The following is a 21,761-nucleotide window of genomic DNA, read 5'->3' as shown; positions in this document are numbered from 1 at the left end:
TAACATCACTGTTATTAAGGAAAAATACTCCTGAATGTGAAGAGTTCAAATAACTCATCCATCTTGTAACAGTCACTCCATGCTCAAAAATAATATTTTCCTTGCAAACAGTTTCACATAAGTATAAATCTATAAATCATTTTATTCTTTTGAAACTCTTACCTACCTCGAAACTGTGACCTATTACAAAATCTCAAAATGAATATGACTCTTCCTATATACAGGAAGCACTGATTGGGGTCTAAACTGTGCTAGATGCTACACTAAAAGCTGTGACAGATGAAGACATAAAGGAAATAATCCTTGCTCTTAAAGGGTACAATCCAATGGCTTTCGAGTTTAAAAGTTAAAAAGAAAATATTCCGAAAATGAACCCTAAATTGTGAAATATTGTGATCACCTCCGTACACTTGTGCCTCTTCCTTTTTTAAACTCTGTTAGCAAGTCTTAGTGATAAGAGCTGGAGAGACATTTTGAAGTCAACCAAAGATACGTGGATGAGAGAAAAAGATTTTCTTTTAAGCTTAGAGTTCAAATGCAACACATATTCTGTCATAACATAGATTTGCAAGGATATATGAGGCAGGTAAAACAGCTCTTAGGCCAAGATTACCTGGATGTGTTTTAGACTCTATTAGCATTTTTGAAGCAAAAATAGATCATTATTGGGAAACCTAAACAAAGGCAGTCTCAAAGGCAAACTGTCAGTGTCCTAGACATACTAGGAGAAAAGAAATTTTAGGAAGTAGTAATTATCAAAACTAATTAAATATTGAGCTTTTACTATTTTGCAAGTACACTGCAAAATGTACTCATGTGCCTCTCTCATTTATTCTTCCTACGAACGAATAATTGAGTTCACAGAGCTTTTGCTTATTTACTCACGGCGGGTAACTGGCAGGGCTGGGACTTATTCCACTAATAACTTCTCTCTTTCTCCCGGTATCTGGTGGCCCTTGGAATCATATCTCTGTCGGGAGGGGATTTATCAGATGTGTGGCCAATTTGTCCTTTTCTAATTCCATTCAAGAATTGTCCTAACCACATGTAGGTTTCCTTACTTGAATTCTAAATGCTGGTAATGTGGACTTTGGGTATACTTGATTCGTGTGGAAGTGTTTGCTATTGGAAACCAAAAAGATTGTTTTACTCATCAGACAGGTGAATATTTTATAGTTTTATTTTTTTGATTGCAAGAATAATAAGTATTAAGCTGAAGTTTCATTTTTTTCCCCTATAAGTTCATTTATTAGCAGCAAGCTGAAACATCTCTCAGAATCCAAGGACAGGATCTATGGATAAATTATTGTAAAACTGTTTTTATCCAAAAGCCACTGAGAATCAAAATTGCTACTTCCATACTCACTTTCTTTGAATTGTCACATGGTTACTTCCACATCTTTCTCTGTACCTTTGTTTTGTTCTGTCTTTATACAAACCGACTTTCTCAACTTTTCAAAGCACTTAGCCATGCCACAGAATTACATTTTCAAGCGTTAGGTACAGCTATAGTCAGACAGTAAACAGATTTGTTTTTTATTTGTATTTCAACTTCAAGCTCTCAGGAGAAAAAAGTCTGAATTGGCTATCTCCAAATTTTGTCCTCTTCTACTTCATTCAAAGTGGCCAAGGTGTTGGAATCATGTGGTAGAAACATAGATAGCTGTCATAGGGGCTAGCTCTTTGCCCAGAAAAGGGACAGTATTCTCTAGGAAGACACTCTCAAAGATGTGCCACTATCCTATGGGCAGGGGATGTAATGATAATGTAGATATTAGATATTTTCAGCTACTATCACAATGTTTTGTGTTAAATTAACCAATTAAGACTGCCTTCTGCCAGAGTTCATGGCCATTTAGACAGTATATCGGTTTCTAGGGCCTGACGCTCCTAAGCATTATCAAAAGTGACCCTCTGAACCTTCAAAATAACAACCCAGATGCAGCTTGAATTCCCTTGGCTTATCTGTGTACAGTACATAGTATCTTAACTTCACTAAGAATATGGAACTGGAAAGGTCCTCATGATAACCTGAGTTTGATCTTCCAGGCAACCTATGGCCAAATGCAGCATTCTTCTACAAAGGATACTAATAGTTGGTAAGATGTACTTAAAACACACATAAACATGGGTCAGCCCATTGGCGTAGTTGTCAACCTTGTGCACTCTGCTTCGGCGACCTGGTGTTTGCAGGTTTGAACCCCTTGCATAGACTTACACACCGCTCATCAAGCCATGCTGTGGCGGCTTGCCACATACAAGATAGAGGAAGACTGGAATAGATGTTAGCTCAGAGACAATCTTCCTCAGGCAAAAAGAGGATAGTTGGCAACAGATGTTAACTCAGGGCCAATCTTCCTCAAAAAAAAAAAAAAAACCCACACATACACACATGCATACACACACAGATTTCCAAATACCTAGTTTACACAATGAAGCAAACGTGTAATAACACATCTTGTGCTTTTAGATACTTAGGAAAAATCAGAGCAACAACTTTCTCAGATTTACCACATCAAGAACAGCACTCTAGAATCTTTTCATAAAACAAATGGCAGTAACTGTAGAGTGAAATGATTACTATTTCCTGATGAATTTTAATGTTCAAATCAAGCAACGATATATTTATATGTATGCATTTTTACATAAGAAAAGGAATGATATTTCTATCAAAACTTTTCCCTTAACTGGTGTGCCAGTGGATCTACTACCAGGGAAAAAAAGGCAAGGGCAGATCATTAAGTTTAGTGTGCATTAATTAATGATGCATGTAAATGAAAGCTAACTTTCTCCTACAACAGCTTCCCCAAGCACAGTTTTGTCGGTTTGAGCGAATGGAAGGATTGATGGCAAAAGAAAATATATACAATTGGTTCAGAAGCATTTAAAGTGATCATTTCCCCCTACTCTTTATTGCTTATGTTAAATAACTAATGACAATGGAAATTTAGTGCAAATTCATGGAGCAAAAATGTGTCTTTTATTAATACCAAAGTGATATGGGGATGATATTTGCCAGTGATGACCAAAAAGGAAAACACTTATAAATTGATGATAACTAAAACTTCTGTATCATAGCAAGTTAGCTAAACAACATATGAAGCTGCATTGATAAATGTAAGGCATATGAGAAAATGGAATCTGTATTATTAACTTCATTTCTGACATCATTGTTTGAAACTCATCTTTACATAGAATGCTCAAAAAAATCAATCTTGGATTTACAATAGATAGGGAAATGAAAATAATATTAAAATAAACAAACTCTTATACATATTAAGTACTTACACATATTATACATATTAAGATTTAACCAATAATCTTGCATTAGTTTTACCATATCAAAGTTTTTTTCATGTTTTATGGTAGTTTAAATGGAAAATGCTTTTTATAAAGAACTGTGAATAAATGCATTTATATTTGATGCATTAGTTGATTAAATATTTAAAAATTAATGAATTTGAATATAGATAGAGGATCACCACCTATAGAATATAATTTTTAAAATACTATCAGTCACTGAAAGGCAACTGAATGGTATTTCTTTGTGTTGGTCGTTTATTTCAGACTTTGCTTTTGTTGCTTTAAAAAAAACAGTATCTTTTCCTACAAGTCATCAAATCATCATCCCAGAATGACATCTTTAAAAACTGTATAACAAAGAAAAATTAATAAAAATATCATATTCATACAATCTACACAATTAAAATTACTACAAAAGGTCAGATATATTAGACTTTTTTGACATCTCTTTCTTACCTGCTTGTGAGCATGGTCATATGAATTAATGTGATTGTCAAACTCCTGGTGCTTATAGTACTGCTTGTCACAGAGTTCACAGTAAAAATTGGCCTTCAGATCTTCCAGGGCTTTCGCTATGGTGTTCTCCTTCTCAGCGTAGTCCTGAAAAATACAATTTAAAGGAAGGAAGCAATTAGCTCTCCCCTGAGTTGACTTTGTTCTGACAGTTGTCAACTTTAGTATAATAACTAGAGTTAGAAATTGACTATAAGAGACAAAGAGAAAAATAAAGCAAACACCAGCAAACCAAGTTAGAAGAAATTACGAGTTAAAATAAAATAAAAGATTAACAGAAGAAGCCAAAATATAAATGGTGGAAAAGGATAGCAGAAACAGAGAGAAGGAAAGCAAACCATAGAAAGAAACAGAAGCTTTTGCTTGAACAAGTTCCAAGCTGTGTTAGCATAGGAAAAAAATGAAAATTTTATAGCTATGTTGATTCCACTGTTGACTTTGGGCAAAGGCTTAGTTAACATAAAACTTGTAAATTCTAAACAACATCTAAAATGTGCCCCGTTTGAAGGGGTCCATACTGATGTACAGTATTCAAGCTCAGTATTTTTGTTTGCTTGTTTGTTTCCTTAAATATCTATAGAGTAACTTATTCATCCCAACTAGATTTCATCCCACTAATGTTTTCATCTTGACTCATATCAATTTAGGTTGAACTTTAAAGTAGTCTCTCGTCTTTACAAAATGAGATTCTTTTCTGCAAGTTATTTACCTAAACTGAAAAGGATTAAACTGTGTAAGCAGATTGCTTTCATCACGCTAACAGTAAATAAAGATGGTTATACAATCAAACCCCGGAAAAAATGAAAAATGCAGTCAGTTATCATTAGCTTTCATTTACAAGGCATAAAATAGCAAAATGTTTGGCTGTGACTTTTAGGTTTTCTTAAATCTAAATTTACTTGCTATTTCATACCTCCTTAAACATCGCTAGACATGAATAAATTTTACTTGTTGAAACACAGTCCAAGTCTTTTTCACTGAAGTGCTGATATGAAGAAAACCTAAATTTCAATCTCTACCATAGAATATATTATGTTACTAATTTACAGATTCTCTCATACTCAACTCCTTTAAAATTCAAAATAACTACATATTTTCAGGCCTCTTATGTGCTAGTGTAACACACTCATTCACTTAAGCGCTGGGATGTGGAGATGAAGTGACACAGTCTTTTCTATGGCAATGACAACTGTCCTTTCACTAAATATAGAGGCTGGAGAGGGCTCATAGTTTGAATGTTTAAATTACTTCTACAAAATTTAAAAGAGGTTTGTTAATTGTAATTTAATGAATGACTAATACTTTCCTTATATTATTGTATTATTGTACTACATATTTGTGCACACATCACATATCATAATGTTCACCGTTGTTTGTGTATACTCTGTAGTAATCAATAAGTACATTTGCCATAATCCATAAATATATTCTCCACTTTCTCACTTTAAAGGTGGTCATCTATTGTTATGTTTTATTAGTTTTATCAACTACAGTGCAAGAAGAGATAAATTACAAAATCAAATTGTTCATACATGATTCCATCAACTTCAATAATTGATTTACCATTTCTAGCAGATTTGTGAAATATTCTCTCTTATTTTCTTGATGACTTCCAATAGGTTTTAAAAAAGTTAATTTGAAAACAAGTCATATAGACCTAAACTACTTTCTGAATTTTACAAAACCTTCAAAATAATACTTTGTGGATTAGCCAATTTAAATGAAACAAAAATTAAGTACTATGATTTCATGGCTAAAGTGTGTGAAGCAGAGATAAAATTCCAATCAATATGAGTTATATTATAATGGTAATAATTTTTGGTTCAAAGCTGAATTAGTTCTCAAAATAATATTCTTGAACATCAATTTCTTTGCAAACTAGATGATTCTCTCCATTAATTATAATTACAGTTAAGCTACTTCATCTCTCTAAATATTTGGTTATTTCTTATTATGCTGCATTTTTTCTTCCTAAGACTGATATTCCTCCAGAGAAGCAATAATTGTTTCCCACTTATTCTTTCCACAAACATAGGGAATTTTTGAGTAAAGCCAACTGAGATTCTTACGTAAATTGCATTCTCCAAAAATATTAGCCTTCACCCAGGTTTGAAGAGAAAAACAAATCTAAAAATAATAGCTAAGATTTATTCAGGGCTTGTTTAGGGTCAGTCACTGATTAAGAATTTAGATGTATTAACTCATTTAATCCTCATGAAAATTATAGAGATGTATATTCTGGACTTTTCCTCATTTTACAGGTAAGGAATGTGCAGCCCATATTTGAACCCAAATAATCCTGTCCATAGCATTTCATTATGTTTAAACACTTAAGCACATAAAAAAGTAGAGAGAGCAGTGTAATAACCCCCACATACCCATCACTCAGCTTCAACAATGATCAACTCCAGGATAACTTGGTTTCATCTTATCCTATCCTATCTCACATCCTTTCCTCTGCCCTACATAGGTTTTAAGGAAATTCCCAAGTTCATCTAACGGTATCTGCAAATCTTTCAGTATGTATCTCTAAAACAGGACTTTTTAAAAACATAATCACAAAACCAATAAACCAATATCAGACCCAAACAAACAAAACAATAAAGAAACATCAATCATTTCTTATCACCAAAAATCCAGCCAATGTGTTCAAATAACTACAAGTGTCTAATATTTTCAATTAGTTTGTTCACAATAGGGTTTCACTAAGGACCGTATCTTACCATCATCTGATGTTGCTCAGTCTCTTTTATTCTATAGGTCTTCCCTTTCTTTGTTTTATTCCTCATTGAAACTTATTTTTCAGAGAAATCTTTAAATTATACTGCACATTTTGAAAAAACTGCTCAGAACTATAGAAACATTACAAGAATATGACAGCAAATCTTCATAAGAACTTCATGTAAATAAAATCATTGCTAATATTTTGACACACAATTGTTCTCCTGTTCTATCTCTCTCTTCTTCTAAGATATTAAAAAAAATACAGTATAGCTACAGCTAAGGGTGCAATAGATTACACAGTAAGGAACATTCTGGGCTAGAACTTTCAAGTTGATATGAACTGTAGTAGAGAGTCAGTGCTGTATTCTAGAAAATGTTAGAATAGAAGGGCTGGTTATTGTATATGTGTCATAAGGGAAAGGAGTCATATCTATTGCCACTGATAATACATTTTTTAAAATGTATGAACACAAAAATCAGCCCTTGTTAGGCGACATGCCTCGTTAGGCAACATGCCCATCGTCCCTCCCCTTCCTCCATGGTGGGTGGTACTGAAAGAGGCATTGACTGACATTATAAAGCACAATAACACATATTCAATACAGCCAACCCACTGCAGAAGGTAAGAAATACATTTGAATAGGATGAAAGAGGAGCACAGCTGCTCATATATTCTCAATCCCAAACTTTCCCCCTCTATCTGGCAAAGCCATTCCGTTCAACTATGCACAGAACTTCCGTAACGTGCCAGTGAGTGAGATGGCAGAAAGGGAAGAGGAAAGGGACAGGCTGCTTGTAGTTAGTCAGGTCGTCCAAACCCACCGCGTTTCACATATAACTAAAAGCGGTGAAGGTTGAAACTTTACTTTAAGGAAAGCAGTATATAATTCCTAAGTTATAAAGTCAGGAATTTTTTAATATACATTAGCAACTGTGCAGCACAATACATTTGCAGATAGCAACCTGAAACAGAGAAGTCAATGGTTTATCCACAGTTCCAGGGCCATTCCATCCATTATATATACATCCAACATATATAACTATTTATTAAAAAGTGAATTGTACCAAAGTAGGGCTTGTAAGGGAGAAAATTTTTTTTTTCCAAAATGACGCATCTCATGGTGGCTTCAGCATAACATATATCAAATGATATTCAACCTCTCTTAAAAGGCATCATCTATAACTGGGTGCACTGGAGTAACCTTCCCTGAGGAATGTGAGCTCCATGAGGGCGGGGATTTGTACCTGTTCTGTTTACAGCTGTATCTCTAGAGCTTTTAACAGAGACCAGCATTGGCAGACACTCAACAAATAATATTAAAGAATATAGTAGCACTGCCCTTTTTGTTTTGTGTGTATATACAAAGCAAACAGAAAAGAAACTAGCAGCACTAGGTATATAGTATTATGAAAATAGTTGTGCTCATGCTTGGGATTGTGGTACCCCATCATTGGGGGAACACTTGTAGCACTAACACCAAGTTACGTCATATACAAATTATCGTTGCTAAATAGTAGTTGTAATCATATATTACATCTTGATATTTCTGCTAAAAATAGTCTATTTAGAGTAGTTAAAATTGCAAAGATATAAACAGATTGGGCTCTGTTAATATATGATTATTTTCAGTGCCATAAAGGAACATTTATATGCAATTAACACTTAAAATAGTTTGGAAAATCTCTCTTTCTCTCGCTCTCCCTCTCTACTCCATAAAGAATGAAAACATCCTTTGGGGCCAGCCCTGTGGCGTAGTGGTTGAGTTTCTGCACTCTGCTTTGGCTGCCTGTGGGTTTTAGGTTCGGATCCTGGGGCTGGACCTGCACACCAATCCTCTGGCGATGCTGTGGCGGCATCCCACATACAAAGTAGAGGAAGAGCTGCATGGATGTTAGCTTGGGGACAATCTTTCTCAAGAAAAAAGAGGAAGATTGGCACAGATGTTAGCTTGGGGACCATCTTCCTCAAGCAAAAAAAAGGAACAAAAACATCCTCATGATTTATATTCAGACTAAATTTTATTATAGATTCTTTAAAGAAAAGAAGAAAAAAGAAAGCCTTTGTGAAATTTTGATTATAATGGAAATATTAATCAAAGAAGAGATGGCACAACTGTTCCATCTTCTAGAAGAATATCCAGACAGAAGACATTTCATTTAGAAATCCATAGTTTTACTTCCTATAAAATAGTACCCATCTTCTGGGCCATATCTCTTGTTCCAGTCATTACTTAAGTGATTAGTTCTGAGACGGTCTCCAGCAGCTGCACGTAGTACCACTTGACTGCCTTTTGCCCCAGTTTGTGTCAAGACATTGTTCCTTTCTGGCTAAGTCCAAGGTTTTCTCTAACTCATGATATGGGAGCTTGCGGGATTTCCTTAGCACTAAAAAAAGGCACAACCCAGGAATGCTGAGGAGGTAATACCAGATACGTTCACCCTTGATTACTATGGAAGGTAAGAACTCAAGGATAAATTATTTCCTCTTTTATCTATCAGACATACATCTCTGAGCACACTTTCAAGATTCCACAGAGGGTCCCAGAGAGATGGAGCACCAGTTACCTGTAATAGTGGCAAACAGTCTATCCTCATGTTACTTTTCCTTCTTTCTTCTTCTACTTTTCTGGAACTTCATTTCTGCTTCCTGGGATCACTTTCCAAATTAACCACCTGCACAGAAGCCTCTCTCCTGGGCTTGACTTTCAGGAAAAACTGGGATAAGATTGTAAGGTTTTTGGTGTTTTCTATGAATGTCTTCCCAAAAAGCTACAGTTTCTAGAATAATTTAAGATGATACCATTTTTCAGTTCAAAATATTCCAATGGTCCCCACCCATTATTAGAATAAATATCCTTGTTATGACCTACAAGTCCTACCCTACCTGGATCCTGGCTACATCTCTGTCATCATCTTCTAGCATTCTCTCCATCTCATTTTGCTTTAGCCACCTTTATTTCCTTAATATTCCTGAAATTTTCTTAACTATCGATGCACTTGACACTTGGACTTGTTTCTTATTCTCCCTAAAATGTTCTTAGACCAGATGTTTGTATCAAACACTCGTTCACTTGCACATCTCCGCTAAAATGCTATTTCCTCAAAAGAGACACTTTTTATTCTCGCCTTTCCCTCTTTTATCTTTCCTGTTAATATAAAAGAGAGAAAGTTTATTCAGGAAGAAAATACCTTTGAATGCTTTGGGCACTGGAGTCTGAAAGCTATATTAACAATAAGGGAGAGATGGAGTACAAAAGAAGTCACTTGGAGGAGGCCAGCCTGTGGCTGAATGGTTAAGTTTGCATGTTCCACTTTGGCCGCCTGAGGTTCACTGGTTCAGATCCTGGCTGGGGACATACAGACCATTCACCAAGCCATGCTGAGGTGGCGTCTGACATACAGAAACCGGAATGACTTACAACCAGGATATACAACTATGTACTGGGGCTTTGGGGAGGAAAAAAAAGAGGAAGATTAGCAACAGATGTTAGCTCACGGCTAATGATCTTAAAAAAAAAAAAAAAAAGTCATGTGGAAAAACTGACGTTAGTCTTTATCTGGTTTAAATCCTTTTCCTACTAGGCAAGAGGGCAACCATTTCTGAGTGGCAAAAGGCAGTGCTATTGTCTCAAAATATATTTCATTTTGTTCTGAAAGGCTAGGTTCTATTATCTCAAAGGCTAAAGGATGGATAACAACATGATTTTGAGGAATATAGAAGGGACAAATACAGGTTGAGTCAGAAAGTCACAATTTCATCAAAAGTCACAGATACATTTAACAGAATTATAATAAAAGTGAGCATTTAAATGTGAGGGTTTTTTAAAGGATTCCACAGAAATGCAAACTTATCTACACGACCATCAAAGGTGAAGGCAGAGACTGAATACCGAAAAGGCTATGTATTGGATATCATATCTCAATGGCCAACTCTGGTGAGCTAAATCAAGTACAAGCCAAGAGTAAGACGAAGTATACCTCAATATCCATGTTGACAAGAATTGGAGCAAATAAACTTTCACAACACTGATAACTTGTTTCAGAACTAGTTTCAAGGCAAGAGGGTTCACTCATAAGGTTTTATCTACTACTATTCTGTGATTATTTAGCTGATAACAAGCATCAGATAGATAGTATGGTTTCTAAGCTTAGAAGCTGTTCACATCAAATAAGGATGGATTCCCAAACCTCAGCTGTCAGAGTACAGTCTTGTCCACCTCACTTGGCTACACTCATCATCAAGACGATGCCTCTTTGGAGGCATGTGTTTCTTTTTTCATCCACGCCTACAGGAAGCCCTATCCTGTGACTAGTACTTATTAGACCCACTGGCTAATTTAAGCCAGAATTTACTACAACTTGAGAAGGTACCAGAAGACTGAGTTAGACTTTTTCCTTTACGTTTGGAAAAATCTGAGGAAAGTATGTTTTAATAGCTGGCTGAAATTTAACATCACTCTGCAGTCTCCTTGTGCGTAAAGCAAGGCTGTGGAGGATCTTGTTTTCAAGGCCAACCAGAAAAAGTATATCAGGTTTTCTGAGGCTGAATGCTAGCTGAAGTGTATAGGATTCCAGTTCATATATATAAAATCTCATTCAAATATATAAATGGAATTCTATATAAATCCGTTTTGCAAAGAGTCTCAGAGTAGAATATGAGTGGTAGTAATGTAGGCTATTTGTTTCTCCTTAGAAATATCTTAAATTTACAGGCAGCACCCATTTTCTCTGAAAAGTAGAAGAAAAGCATTTAATGATCTGATGCATACTTGTTACTGTCTCGGTTACAACAGTAATCTAGGGTAACAGAGAGCAGTTTTTGTAGTAAATTCTCTCGCTGGTTATCTTAGCTTGAATTCTCCCAGAAATAGACACTGAGAAAAGTAGCTGAGTTTAAGTGGTTTATCTGAGATCTCAGGAAATACTGGTAGAAAAGTGGTAAAGTGAGAGAGAGGAGGACGCTGATAAAGATTTCTGGTTTCAACTCTGACAGGTACAGAGCTTGAAAGTCATCACTCCTGTGCTTACAACAAGAATAACCTATGGAAAATGAACATAATTCTTTTTCTTGGACAGAACAGAGGTCACAGGGTGAAAGAGCACTTCAAAATCTGGAGAGATAAGCACATTCAGAAATATAGAAACTAATGTCTGCTTACTTGGATCAGAAACTGCTGGAGCCATTAACTGGTAGGAACTCAAGTATTAACTTTGATGTATTGCTACAGGCTGAGTAAGGTCTAGTGTGTTAGCCAGAAACTCTTGGTGGGTACAATCTTAGAATAACTCAAAAACACTTTTGCAGGCTTTCCTTTCATAAATCCCACCAAGTTCTCATGATGATAATCTGAGACAGAACCCCTTGTGTCCTGGAGGGTGGATGGGAAGAATAACCATTGTGAAATAAGCCAAGAACCTCCTCTGTAACTAAGGCCTTCTCTTAATTCAAAAACCTTATTCCAGAGAGAAGAATTTACTCTCCCTACAGTCTTCCTGTTTCACACAAATTGTGGGGGCAACATTGTCAACAACGGTCATAGCTTCAAGAAAATAGGTTGGGAATTTCATAGCCAAAAAATGGAGTAGAGGCCTGGGCTAGAGAGAAAAAAAGAAGCTATAAACAGGAAAAACACAGGACAGTCATAGCCCTGAGATACAAACATGTTAAAGGATTAATATCTAATCAATGGTTATAGAATGCTTCCTTTCCCCCACACTTTACCAACACAGCTACAGGGCTCCAGTATAAAAGTGGGTTAGAGATGAAAGGGTTGAATGATACACACTCTCTCCGAGGAAGTGTCTATAGGGCAGCACAAAGTTAAATGGACACACACAATCAAGGACACTAGAGGAATTTTAAGCCTCTTGCACTTATAGCTACAGAAAACATTAGACACAGCCCAACACCTAGACAGATTAGTAGAAAACTTACTCTAAAGGTCTTTTCACCTCAGCTCCTATTACCTTACACATGTCCAGCTTTCAACAAAAAATTACACAGCATTCTAAAAGGTAAGAAAAAAAACAGTCTGAAGAGAAAAAGACAAGCACTAAAACAAGGCTTGGATCTCAGAACTTACATAGATATTGGAATCACCAGAGAGGGAATCCAAGATAACTATGATTAATGTGTTAAGATCTCTAATGGACAATGTAGACAACATGAAAGAATAGATGGTTAATGCAAACAGAGAGATGGAAATTATAAAGAATAATCAAAAGAAAATGCTAGAAATCAAAAACACTTTAACTGAAATGAAGAATTCCTTCAAGGGACTCATCTGTAGATGTGGTACAGCTAGGAAGGAATCAGTGAACCTGAAGATGTTTCAATATAACCTTACTACATTGAAAGGCAAAGAGGAAGGAAGGGAGGAAGGAAGGAAGAAAACAGGACAGAAGAACGTCTGAGAGCTATCGGACAGTATCAAATGGTATAATGTGTATTTGGAATATCAGAAGGAGAAGAGAGAAAGAATGAAGTGGAAGAAATATTTGAAGTAATAATGGCTGAAAAATTTCCCGAATTAACAACATATGCTAAACTAAAGATCTAGGAAGCTCAGACAACACAAAAAGTTATCAATAACAGTAAAACAACAAACACCCACACACATCATATTTATACAGCAGAAAACTAAGACAAAGAGAAAATCTTGAATTTAGATTTCAAAATGTGGGAAAAAGCCTGGAGAAACAAGGATAAAAATTATAACATACTTTTTATCAAAAACCATGCGAATCAGAAGACAGTGAAATGCTGGATTTAAATATTTAAAATGTTGAAAGGAATAAACAAAAAACACACCACCAACCTAGAATTCTATATCCAGCCAAATATTATCCCTCAAAAGTGAAGTAGAAATAGATTTTTTCAGATAAACAAAAACTGAGTAAATTCATTGGCAGCAAATCTTCTCAGCAAGAAATGTTAAAAGTTCTTCATGAAGAACATGACATAGAAAAACTATTGGAGAAGGAATAAATTCAGGTAAAGTGATTACATATATGTTCTTAATTGATTCAAAAGTTAACTTCATTTAAAGCAATAATACTAAACGTGAATTGGGTGATTGTAGCATATAGATAAGTAAAATGAATCACAGTAATGTCAGAAAGGACTGGTGGAAAAATTAGGAATACTCTCTTATAAGCTACATGAACTACACATGAAATGGCGTAGTGTTATGTGAAGATGGAATTAGATTAATAAATATGTATGTTGTAAACTCTAGATCAATCACTAAAAAAGTATTAAAAAGCAGTATAATTGATATACTAAGAGAGGAGATGAAATCAAATCAAATAAATTGTTCAGTTAAAAACTGAGTAGGCAGAAAAAGATATGGAGAGAGAGAAATAAAGAACAAACTCAACAAATAGAAAACAACTACAAACATGGTAGCTATTACACCAACTACACCAATAATCCCTTTAAATGTGAATGGTCTAATTACACCAATGAAGAGACAAAGATAGTCAGGGGAAGAAAAAAACAGACTATATGTGGTCTACAAGAAACCCACTTTAAAAGTAAAGTAATAGCACAGTCATGCATTCCTTAATGATTGGGCTATGTTCTGAGAAACACATCCTTAGGTGATCCTGTTGCTATGTGAATATGATAGAGTGCATCTACACAAACTTAAAGCTTAAAATATAAACACATTGTACAGCAGTATAAAAAAATTTTCTTTCTTTATATCCTTGTTCTATAAGCTTTCTTCTGTTTTTAAATGTTTAAGATTTTTTTTCCTTTTTAAACTTTTTTGTTAAAAACTAAGACACAAGCACACACATTAGCCCAGGCCTACAGGTCAGGATCGTTGATATTGCTGTCTTCCACCTCCACATCTTGTCCCACTGGAAGGTCTTCAGGGGCAATAACATGTACGGACCTGTCATCTCCTATAATAACAATGCCTTTTTCTGGAATATTTCCTGAAGGAACCAAAGATTTGTTTACACCATCATCACCACAAACTGATGAGTAATGTGTAAGGCTATCATGTTACTACAGCTACAACTGTCGCTAGGCAACAGGAATTTTTCAGCACCATTATAATCTTATGGGACCACTGTCATATACGCAGTCCATTGTTGGCCGAAACATTGTTATGCGGTACATGATGTTACATTACATATCTATTGTAATCTCTCACCACTATGAAAGCAGGATCTTTACCTGCTTTGTTCATTGCTATATCCCCAATGCCTAAAAGAGTGACTAGAATAAACAAGTCTTTAAAAAATATTTGTTCAATAAATGAATGAACTGTAACTATAATTTTGGAGGTTGTACATGTCATTTATTGTTTATAGTCTTGAATCATGCTTTTGGTGGTCTGCACTATTTGATTGCGTGGAAAAATATGTTTGAAATACCCAAAATGCACACATTTTTTCTACTGAGATTTAGAGGCTTACCACTTATAATCCTGGCTATCTAAACATCTGTGCAGAATTTAATGCATTTTACACAATAATTTTCCAAAGAATGATTTGTAATATTGTAATATAAATCAACACTGTCAACTGTACATGAAGTTATGACTCACTGATTGGTTTATTTTGCCATGGAGAGAAGAAATGATGCACTCAGAGGTACAAATATCTGCCCTTCATGATGAGCGAAAACAAGTTTCTGATAGTGGATATTATTTATATACATTTATATATATATATATGTATTATATATATTTTAGATAGTGGATATTAAGTCCATTCATTCAATAATCATTTATGGAGTGCCTATAGGTATTATGTACATCCTAGAGACACAAATATATATAACATACTCTCTGTTTTGTATTAACACCATTATGTTGGAGATAAAAAACAAAGACAACTTGTGTTGATTATGGCATACAGTCACTCATTGGTTAATGAGGAGGATACATTTTGAGAATGCCTCATTAAGCAATTTTGTTGTGTGAACATCAGAGTGTGGTTACACAAACCTAGATGGTATCGCCTACTGCACAGCTAGGCTAAATGGTACTAATCTTATGGGACCACCATCATATATGCAGTCTTTCATTGACAAAAACTTCATTATGCATACATTACTGTATATAAGTTATAATGATTCAGATTTCTAAAGAAGGCTACGGTGGGAGCACAGTGATAGGCAAATTCTTCTCATTGAGGGAATCAATACAGTCTTTCAAAATAATGCTTAATTCATTGAAAACTGAATTGGTTTCAGTAGGCGAAAGAAGGGTGCAGTGTATTTTATATGCCAGGAAAAGTAAAAAATTTGAAATATACTTTTGACAAATTGAAAGCATTTGGTGTGGTCGGAGAATTTGGTGCATGTTGCAGAGTAGAGCAAGGGACTGTTATTGGTGGCAACGATAGAAAGATAAAGCAAAGGTCAGGTGATGAAGACGTCTCTATGTATGCTAAGAAGTCTGAATGTTTATAAAAGCTGATGGGGAAGTCAGTAAAGATTTTTAAGCAAGGAAGGGAGCTGATCAGATTTGCATCTAGGAAATGGATATGACTACAGGATAGAGAATGAAATTGGGAGAGAGTAAAGACTGGAAACAAAGAGGTGAAAAAAAGTAAAATCCTTAATAAAAAGTGTGGCAATTGGAGCATAGATGGGAATGCAGTGGAAAATCTGAGAGAGAGCACCACAGGAGATTGTGACTGATGAAATGAAGGATACAGATGAGAACTGTTCCAGTTGAATGACGGAGACAGAGGTCAAGGTCTTCCACAAAGATGAGTGACAGGGAGGTAAGAGAGTGTAGATTCCATCTTCCTTTAAAAGGGAAAGGTACTAGCTACTCATTCCTGGGATGACTACTCTGTTGAGCCTGTGGAATTGTTCTCGAACTTTTTAACAAGACTGAAATTTCCTAGAGCTTAGATATGAGATATTTAATATTTTCTGTTACTCAGGTTTGATTTCATTCAATTATAATGTTTCCCTATATGTCAGTTCATTCTTTGTTTTCGTTGTTAGATATTATAAACATAGTATAATACAATAAATCAAGACGTTCAGAACTACTATTATATAATAATAAAATTGAAAGGATATAATAAACATTTTAAAAATCAAAGCACCTTGAAGTTTGTTATATTCATTCAATAAAGATAGTCAATCTCCCTCTAGCAACTTGGACTGGAATGGTCCATGACTAAATTCAACAAGGGCTACTTGAAGGTCAAGATGGTATTGTGGATTCTTTTGGATTAGATAAGAAATTCGTATATTTTCTAATACTGCATTTTGGGAAGGGAAGATCTAAAAAGATTTGCATATTTGTTAAAATATATATTACTCAAAAAGATGGTCACATGGAAAAGGACAGATAAAAAGAGCACCTAAAAGGGCTCTTTATATAGATATAAAATGCAGATTTCAAAAAAAGGAAAAGTTGGACTCCTAAATATTTAAGACTAGTTCAACTACTTCCTAAACACATACATTTCTTTCTTTCTTTCTTTCTTTCTTTTCATTTCCTGGCTACAAAATGAAACTGTCTTGCTGAGAACAAAATAAGGTAAAATAATAGTCCTCAAAACTTTTAGCTTTATGCATTTTTAGAAAATATTTTCTCAAAAAGCAAGCACGCCCCTGTAGGTGTCACATCACAGGAGTTCCCAGACGCCTTGCAAAGATCATAATGCAACTACCACTTCCATAATAAGAGGAACAATATATGGAGACCTGCTGTCCCTCCCATTAGTGCCAGCAGGCTCTGCCCCTGTGGTTAATTCTGCTTTGTCTTGAACTCCGAATGGGAGTGATAGTCTGTGCACTTGATACGTTGTTAGCACAGCAGGAAAAACCCATTTAGAAATAATCACATATTTCAGGTACCCAAAAGAAAACGGATATTTTGCAAAGAGAAGCATTTTAACTTGAAAAATTTAGAACTAAATCTTGGGTGGAGAAGACACAATGAAGAAGGGAAGGACGTTAACATTAACCGATTGCCACAAATGAGCACTACACTCAAGTTATCTCTGTGCTGACAATATTAATCCTCAGGTGAAGATTACTGGCTCCATTTTACATATGAGGAATACAAGACGAGAAGGGTGAGGATAATTGGCCCAAGATCTTATACTGTGGAATGGTGAGTCGGGCTTTCAGTTGGTTCTTCTGGAGCTACCACTAACCCTCTTTCTATGCCTGACATTGCTTTCTATCAGGAGGAATCAACAGTGGCCTAAAAGAATTAACGGAGCAAAAAGATATATGTGGAATATAGATTTTAAAAGAAACTAAAAGTTTAAGGATAAATTATCTTTTTTAAAATATAAACTTAATTAAAATTTAAACATATGATAATGCAAAACACTTAATCCTGTCTTTTAATTTAAAGGTATGATTGCCGCTTCACCAGTTTATTACAGGAAAACGTCATTTTTAATAATAACGTTTATATAAAGCTATACAAATGCTACAATAAAACTACACTAATCTTAAGGAGTAGATCAGTGATGTAGTTTTCCTTAGACACTATAAGTTGTTAAAATTAATTCATGAATATAATGTATCATAAATTGTTGCAGCATTAATTAGATAATGGAAACAGTATGATGATTTAGAAACATAAAATGTAGCTGTAATTAAACATGAATCAAAGTGTAGTGAGAAAACATCATTTTAAAAAATGGAATTGGAATTCTGTTTAGTAAAAGAACAGTATTTATTTAAAAGATACTCTGATGGATTCTCTGTGATGAAAGCAGAAGTATCTTTTATCGCTGCCTCCTGCCTTTACATTCCTAGAATGGACTAGGCAAGGAAAAGTCAGGAATGAATTGTTTTACCTGTGAGGAAAAGTCAGGAATGAATTGCTTTGCCTGAAGAAGTTGAGAGATTCCGCATTTCTATGGCTCTTGGAAAGAAACATACAAGGACAAATGGGAACAAAAACAAACATGAAAGATAGGGCAGGAATTCCAGCCAGATGATTAGATGACAGGGTTCACAGGGACAATGTGTGCAGAGAGAAAATCACTGAGGCAAAGATAAGAGAAAAGTCTTTGTGAAAGGGAAAAACCCATATTGCATTTTCAAATTGTTCACTTGCAACATTATAGTGAAACTCTTCTCTATTTCCCCCGGTCTTTAATAAAATTCACCAAGAGACACCGCCAAGAGATGGTGGTATTTCAGGGGTAAAAGCAAATTAGTTGATAACTATGGTCTATGTTCGAATAGACAGAATGTTAGAGAAGGGGAGAGCCCTTAGATGTTAGGCAAAAAGTTAAGAATGCTAATACAGAAGAAAGGAAACAGAATAAGACACAAGTGGAAGAAATTAATTCCTTTAAAAGACAATGGTTTGTGAGGTGGTGTGTGTGTTCTGAGGGAAGAATTGATTGCTGGGTTTCCTGCCACCTAAAGGGGTCAGTAAAGAATTTTGTTTTGATTTTTACTAAAAGAAAGAATTATTCTGTGACATTGGAGAACTTAGAAGACACACAGAATTGGATACCTGAATTACAAATGATGCTGCTAATTTAGAACCTCAATTTCAATTCAGTGTTAAATATGCATTTGCTGAAAATTGGAAACAAAGTTTGATTTTAAACTAATTTACGCAGAGAATAACAGGAAAGAGTTGAAACTGGAGTCTCATTTACTCTTGTCAATTTTGTATAACCTAGCTTCATTCATAGATTAGACAAATAGGTTTAAATCGGTTTATCCAGAGAGTCCATCCTAATACTATGAAGATTCTTATTAGGTTGCATTAGCAGCTGTGTAGGCAGACCTACATCTGAGTTTGTGGGACTCATCAATCTCAGTTGGTTAGGGTTACCCACTGTAATTTTTTTTTTTAACAAATAACTCAGGTCAGGCAATTTTTCAAAAAATGGGTTTTATTGAGAACTGATGAAGGATAATTATTCCAAGATTGGAAAATCGCAAAATTCTTCAACTTTCATAGTCAAGTTTTTTGTATATTTTTTAAATATAAAAATATAAATTGTTTTTTTAAAAACAAAAATTTTTATATTTTCTGCTATAGAGTTATTTATGTGTATTGAACATCCTAGGTTAGAATATGTATCACCCCGTGATATCATAGATTCGTTATCCAGTGCATTAGAGGCTACCGAACTTCTTAAAATGTATATTTAATTCTAGACACTATGTTTTTTCCTTTGGTACTATCAAAGTTATTCCATGATATAGTCACGTTTGAAAGATAAGTCAACCTATTTCTAGCTTCTCTATTCTGTGAAACAGTGATAAATCTGTTATGAGTATCCTACTGATAAAGCAATGTAATATTTTCAGATCTGGATTAATATTTTACTTCAGAAAATACATTTTAAATTCATAATATTTAAAAATCTGAAAATATCTAACTTAGCACAGGGTCCAGCTTTTAAATTGTATATGAGTCACTGAAAACTCATTTTAAAGTGATGATATTATACTCCCATGTAATAAGTTACTATGCAGCTATTGAAATGATGATGTAAATTTATTTATTGGCATGTGCTGATATAGCATGACTTCATTTATTGAAATTACATTTATATATGCATAGAAGTCCCTAGCTATTTATTTATAGTGCTATATTTGTGCTTTAGTGTTGTGGCAGTTTAGGTTAGGTTTACATTTTTTGTTGTTTTCTAAAATATTACCTAAATTATTCAGTAAGCATCTATACTAAAAATATGAGAACACTAGTTTGGATAACAAAATGAGAATGATATGATACTTCAATGATCGATGCTCTGAACATTATTTGGACTGGGAAAGGAAATGACCATGTAACCCACACATGACCTTTAGCCTAGGTGGATTCATCATGGCGCTGAATAAAGTTTTATACTGTAGTTTTATAATATAGGGGGAAAAAAACTATGAAAACAATGTTTTCTGTATATTCAATTTCTGGGAAATATAACATGCATGCATTTAAGAACAAATAGTGAATTGCCTAGGCAATATTAAACTTTTTCTACAATAGAGAAAATATCCCTGTTTTTCATTTTAAAAAATCCCAGGCTGCTACTGTTTATGGCTGTACTTTGATAAAGGTGTCTATAAGGTTCATATTCATGCTATGAGAAAAGATTTAAATAAGGCATACACAGAAAGAATATCTAAATATTATAAATTATGTTTAATGAGAATATGAACGTACATATTCTGGGCTATTCTATCCCTTGTTATGACTTCTGGAAGAAAAAAATCAAGTAGCAAAATAGAGAAACTTTCTGGAGCTATCTGTAGAATAAATGATAACAATACTACTAAGAATGACTATTTCTGTGACACTTACTGCGTGCCAGGCTCACTTCAGAGCACTCCACAGGTATCACATCACGCAAGTCTCACAACAGTTCTATGAGGTTGGTCCTATTACTATGGCCAATTTACACATGAGGGCACTGCGACACACAGAATTTCAATCTGCCCAGGGTCATAAATTAGTTGGTGGATTTGAATCTGGATTTGAACATAAGCAGCCTGGCTCCAACGCTGTGCTATAATGATGGAAGCCGATGACAATGAGTTATAATAGCAAAACTCAACACGATTTATGATTGCCAAACTATCATACTCTAGATTTAAAAATGGGATCATAAATACAGTAATAAAAAGGTATTTTTCTGTCTTAAACTCCTACCTGATACTTACTAGCCCTGACTCCCTGCAAAGACCTCTCATGAAGAATCTTATGTGCTCAAGCATGTTCTTTTTCTCGGCTACCAGGTTCTGCCTCCAGAAATGTCTGCTGCCAGGGCTCCTCTGCCCACTGAGCCGTGAGACCAGCTTGTTCCTGCTGTTCCTCCCAGGGCAGGCTCCCAAGGGCCCTGGTGATCATACTACGACTAATAACTCCTGTCATGACCGGAGCCACTGCGGAGGCCTCTGCTGCTGTGGATGAGAGTGAAGTCAGACGGGCCAGGCGCCCCATAAATGTAGAAATGCTTTTACATCTGGTAAAATACGCTCAGTGAGCTTTCATATGCAGCCTTTTTTAAAATGAAAAGGTAACACTCAAAATTAAGAATTTACAAAATAAATACTAAATAGAAAGTAGAGAACATAATCTTTTTCTTCAGACCATTTTTCTCTTTTTAATTTATAACATTTTAGAACCTTAAATCTTTCCATAGAAACTCTCATAGAATTCTCTCTCTCTCTGTATCTTTAGGAAGCAATCACTACTAGAATTATATCTTTTATTGCATCAGTATGTGCCACTATCATTTTAACTCTT

At 34.8% G+C, this 21,761-nt stretch overlaps 1 protein-coding gene across 1 annotated transcript in view; it reads right to left on the bottom strand.

The window, feature by feature from the left end:
• The window catches only part of ZNF804A (zinc finger protein 804A), a 278,213-nt gene that overhangs the window by 59,334 nt on the left and 197,118 nt on the right, over positions 1–21,761 (bottom strand). Inside the window, exon 2 of the mRNA XM_046658153.1 lies at positions 3,760–3,903. Coding sequence (XP_046514109.1) covers positions 3,760–3,903 — 144 coding nt within the window. The remainder of the gene's footprint in view (positions 1–3,759; positions 3,904–21,761) is intronic.

The sequence above is a fragment of the Equus quagga genome, chromosome 4 (genome assembly GCF_021613505.1).
Source record: "Equus quagga isolate Etosha38 chromosome 4, UCLA_HA_Equagga_1.0, whole genome shotgun sequence".
In the NCBI taxonomy this organism is placed as follows: domain Eukaryota; kingdom Metazoa; phylum Chordata; class Mammalia; order Perissodactyla; family Equidae; genus Equus; species Equus quagga.
The sequence above is the reverse complement of the archived record's forward strand: the minus strand, read 5'-3'. Positions and strand labels throughout refer to the sequence as shown.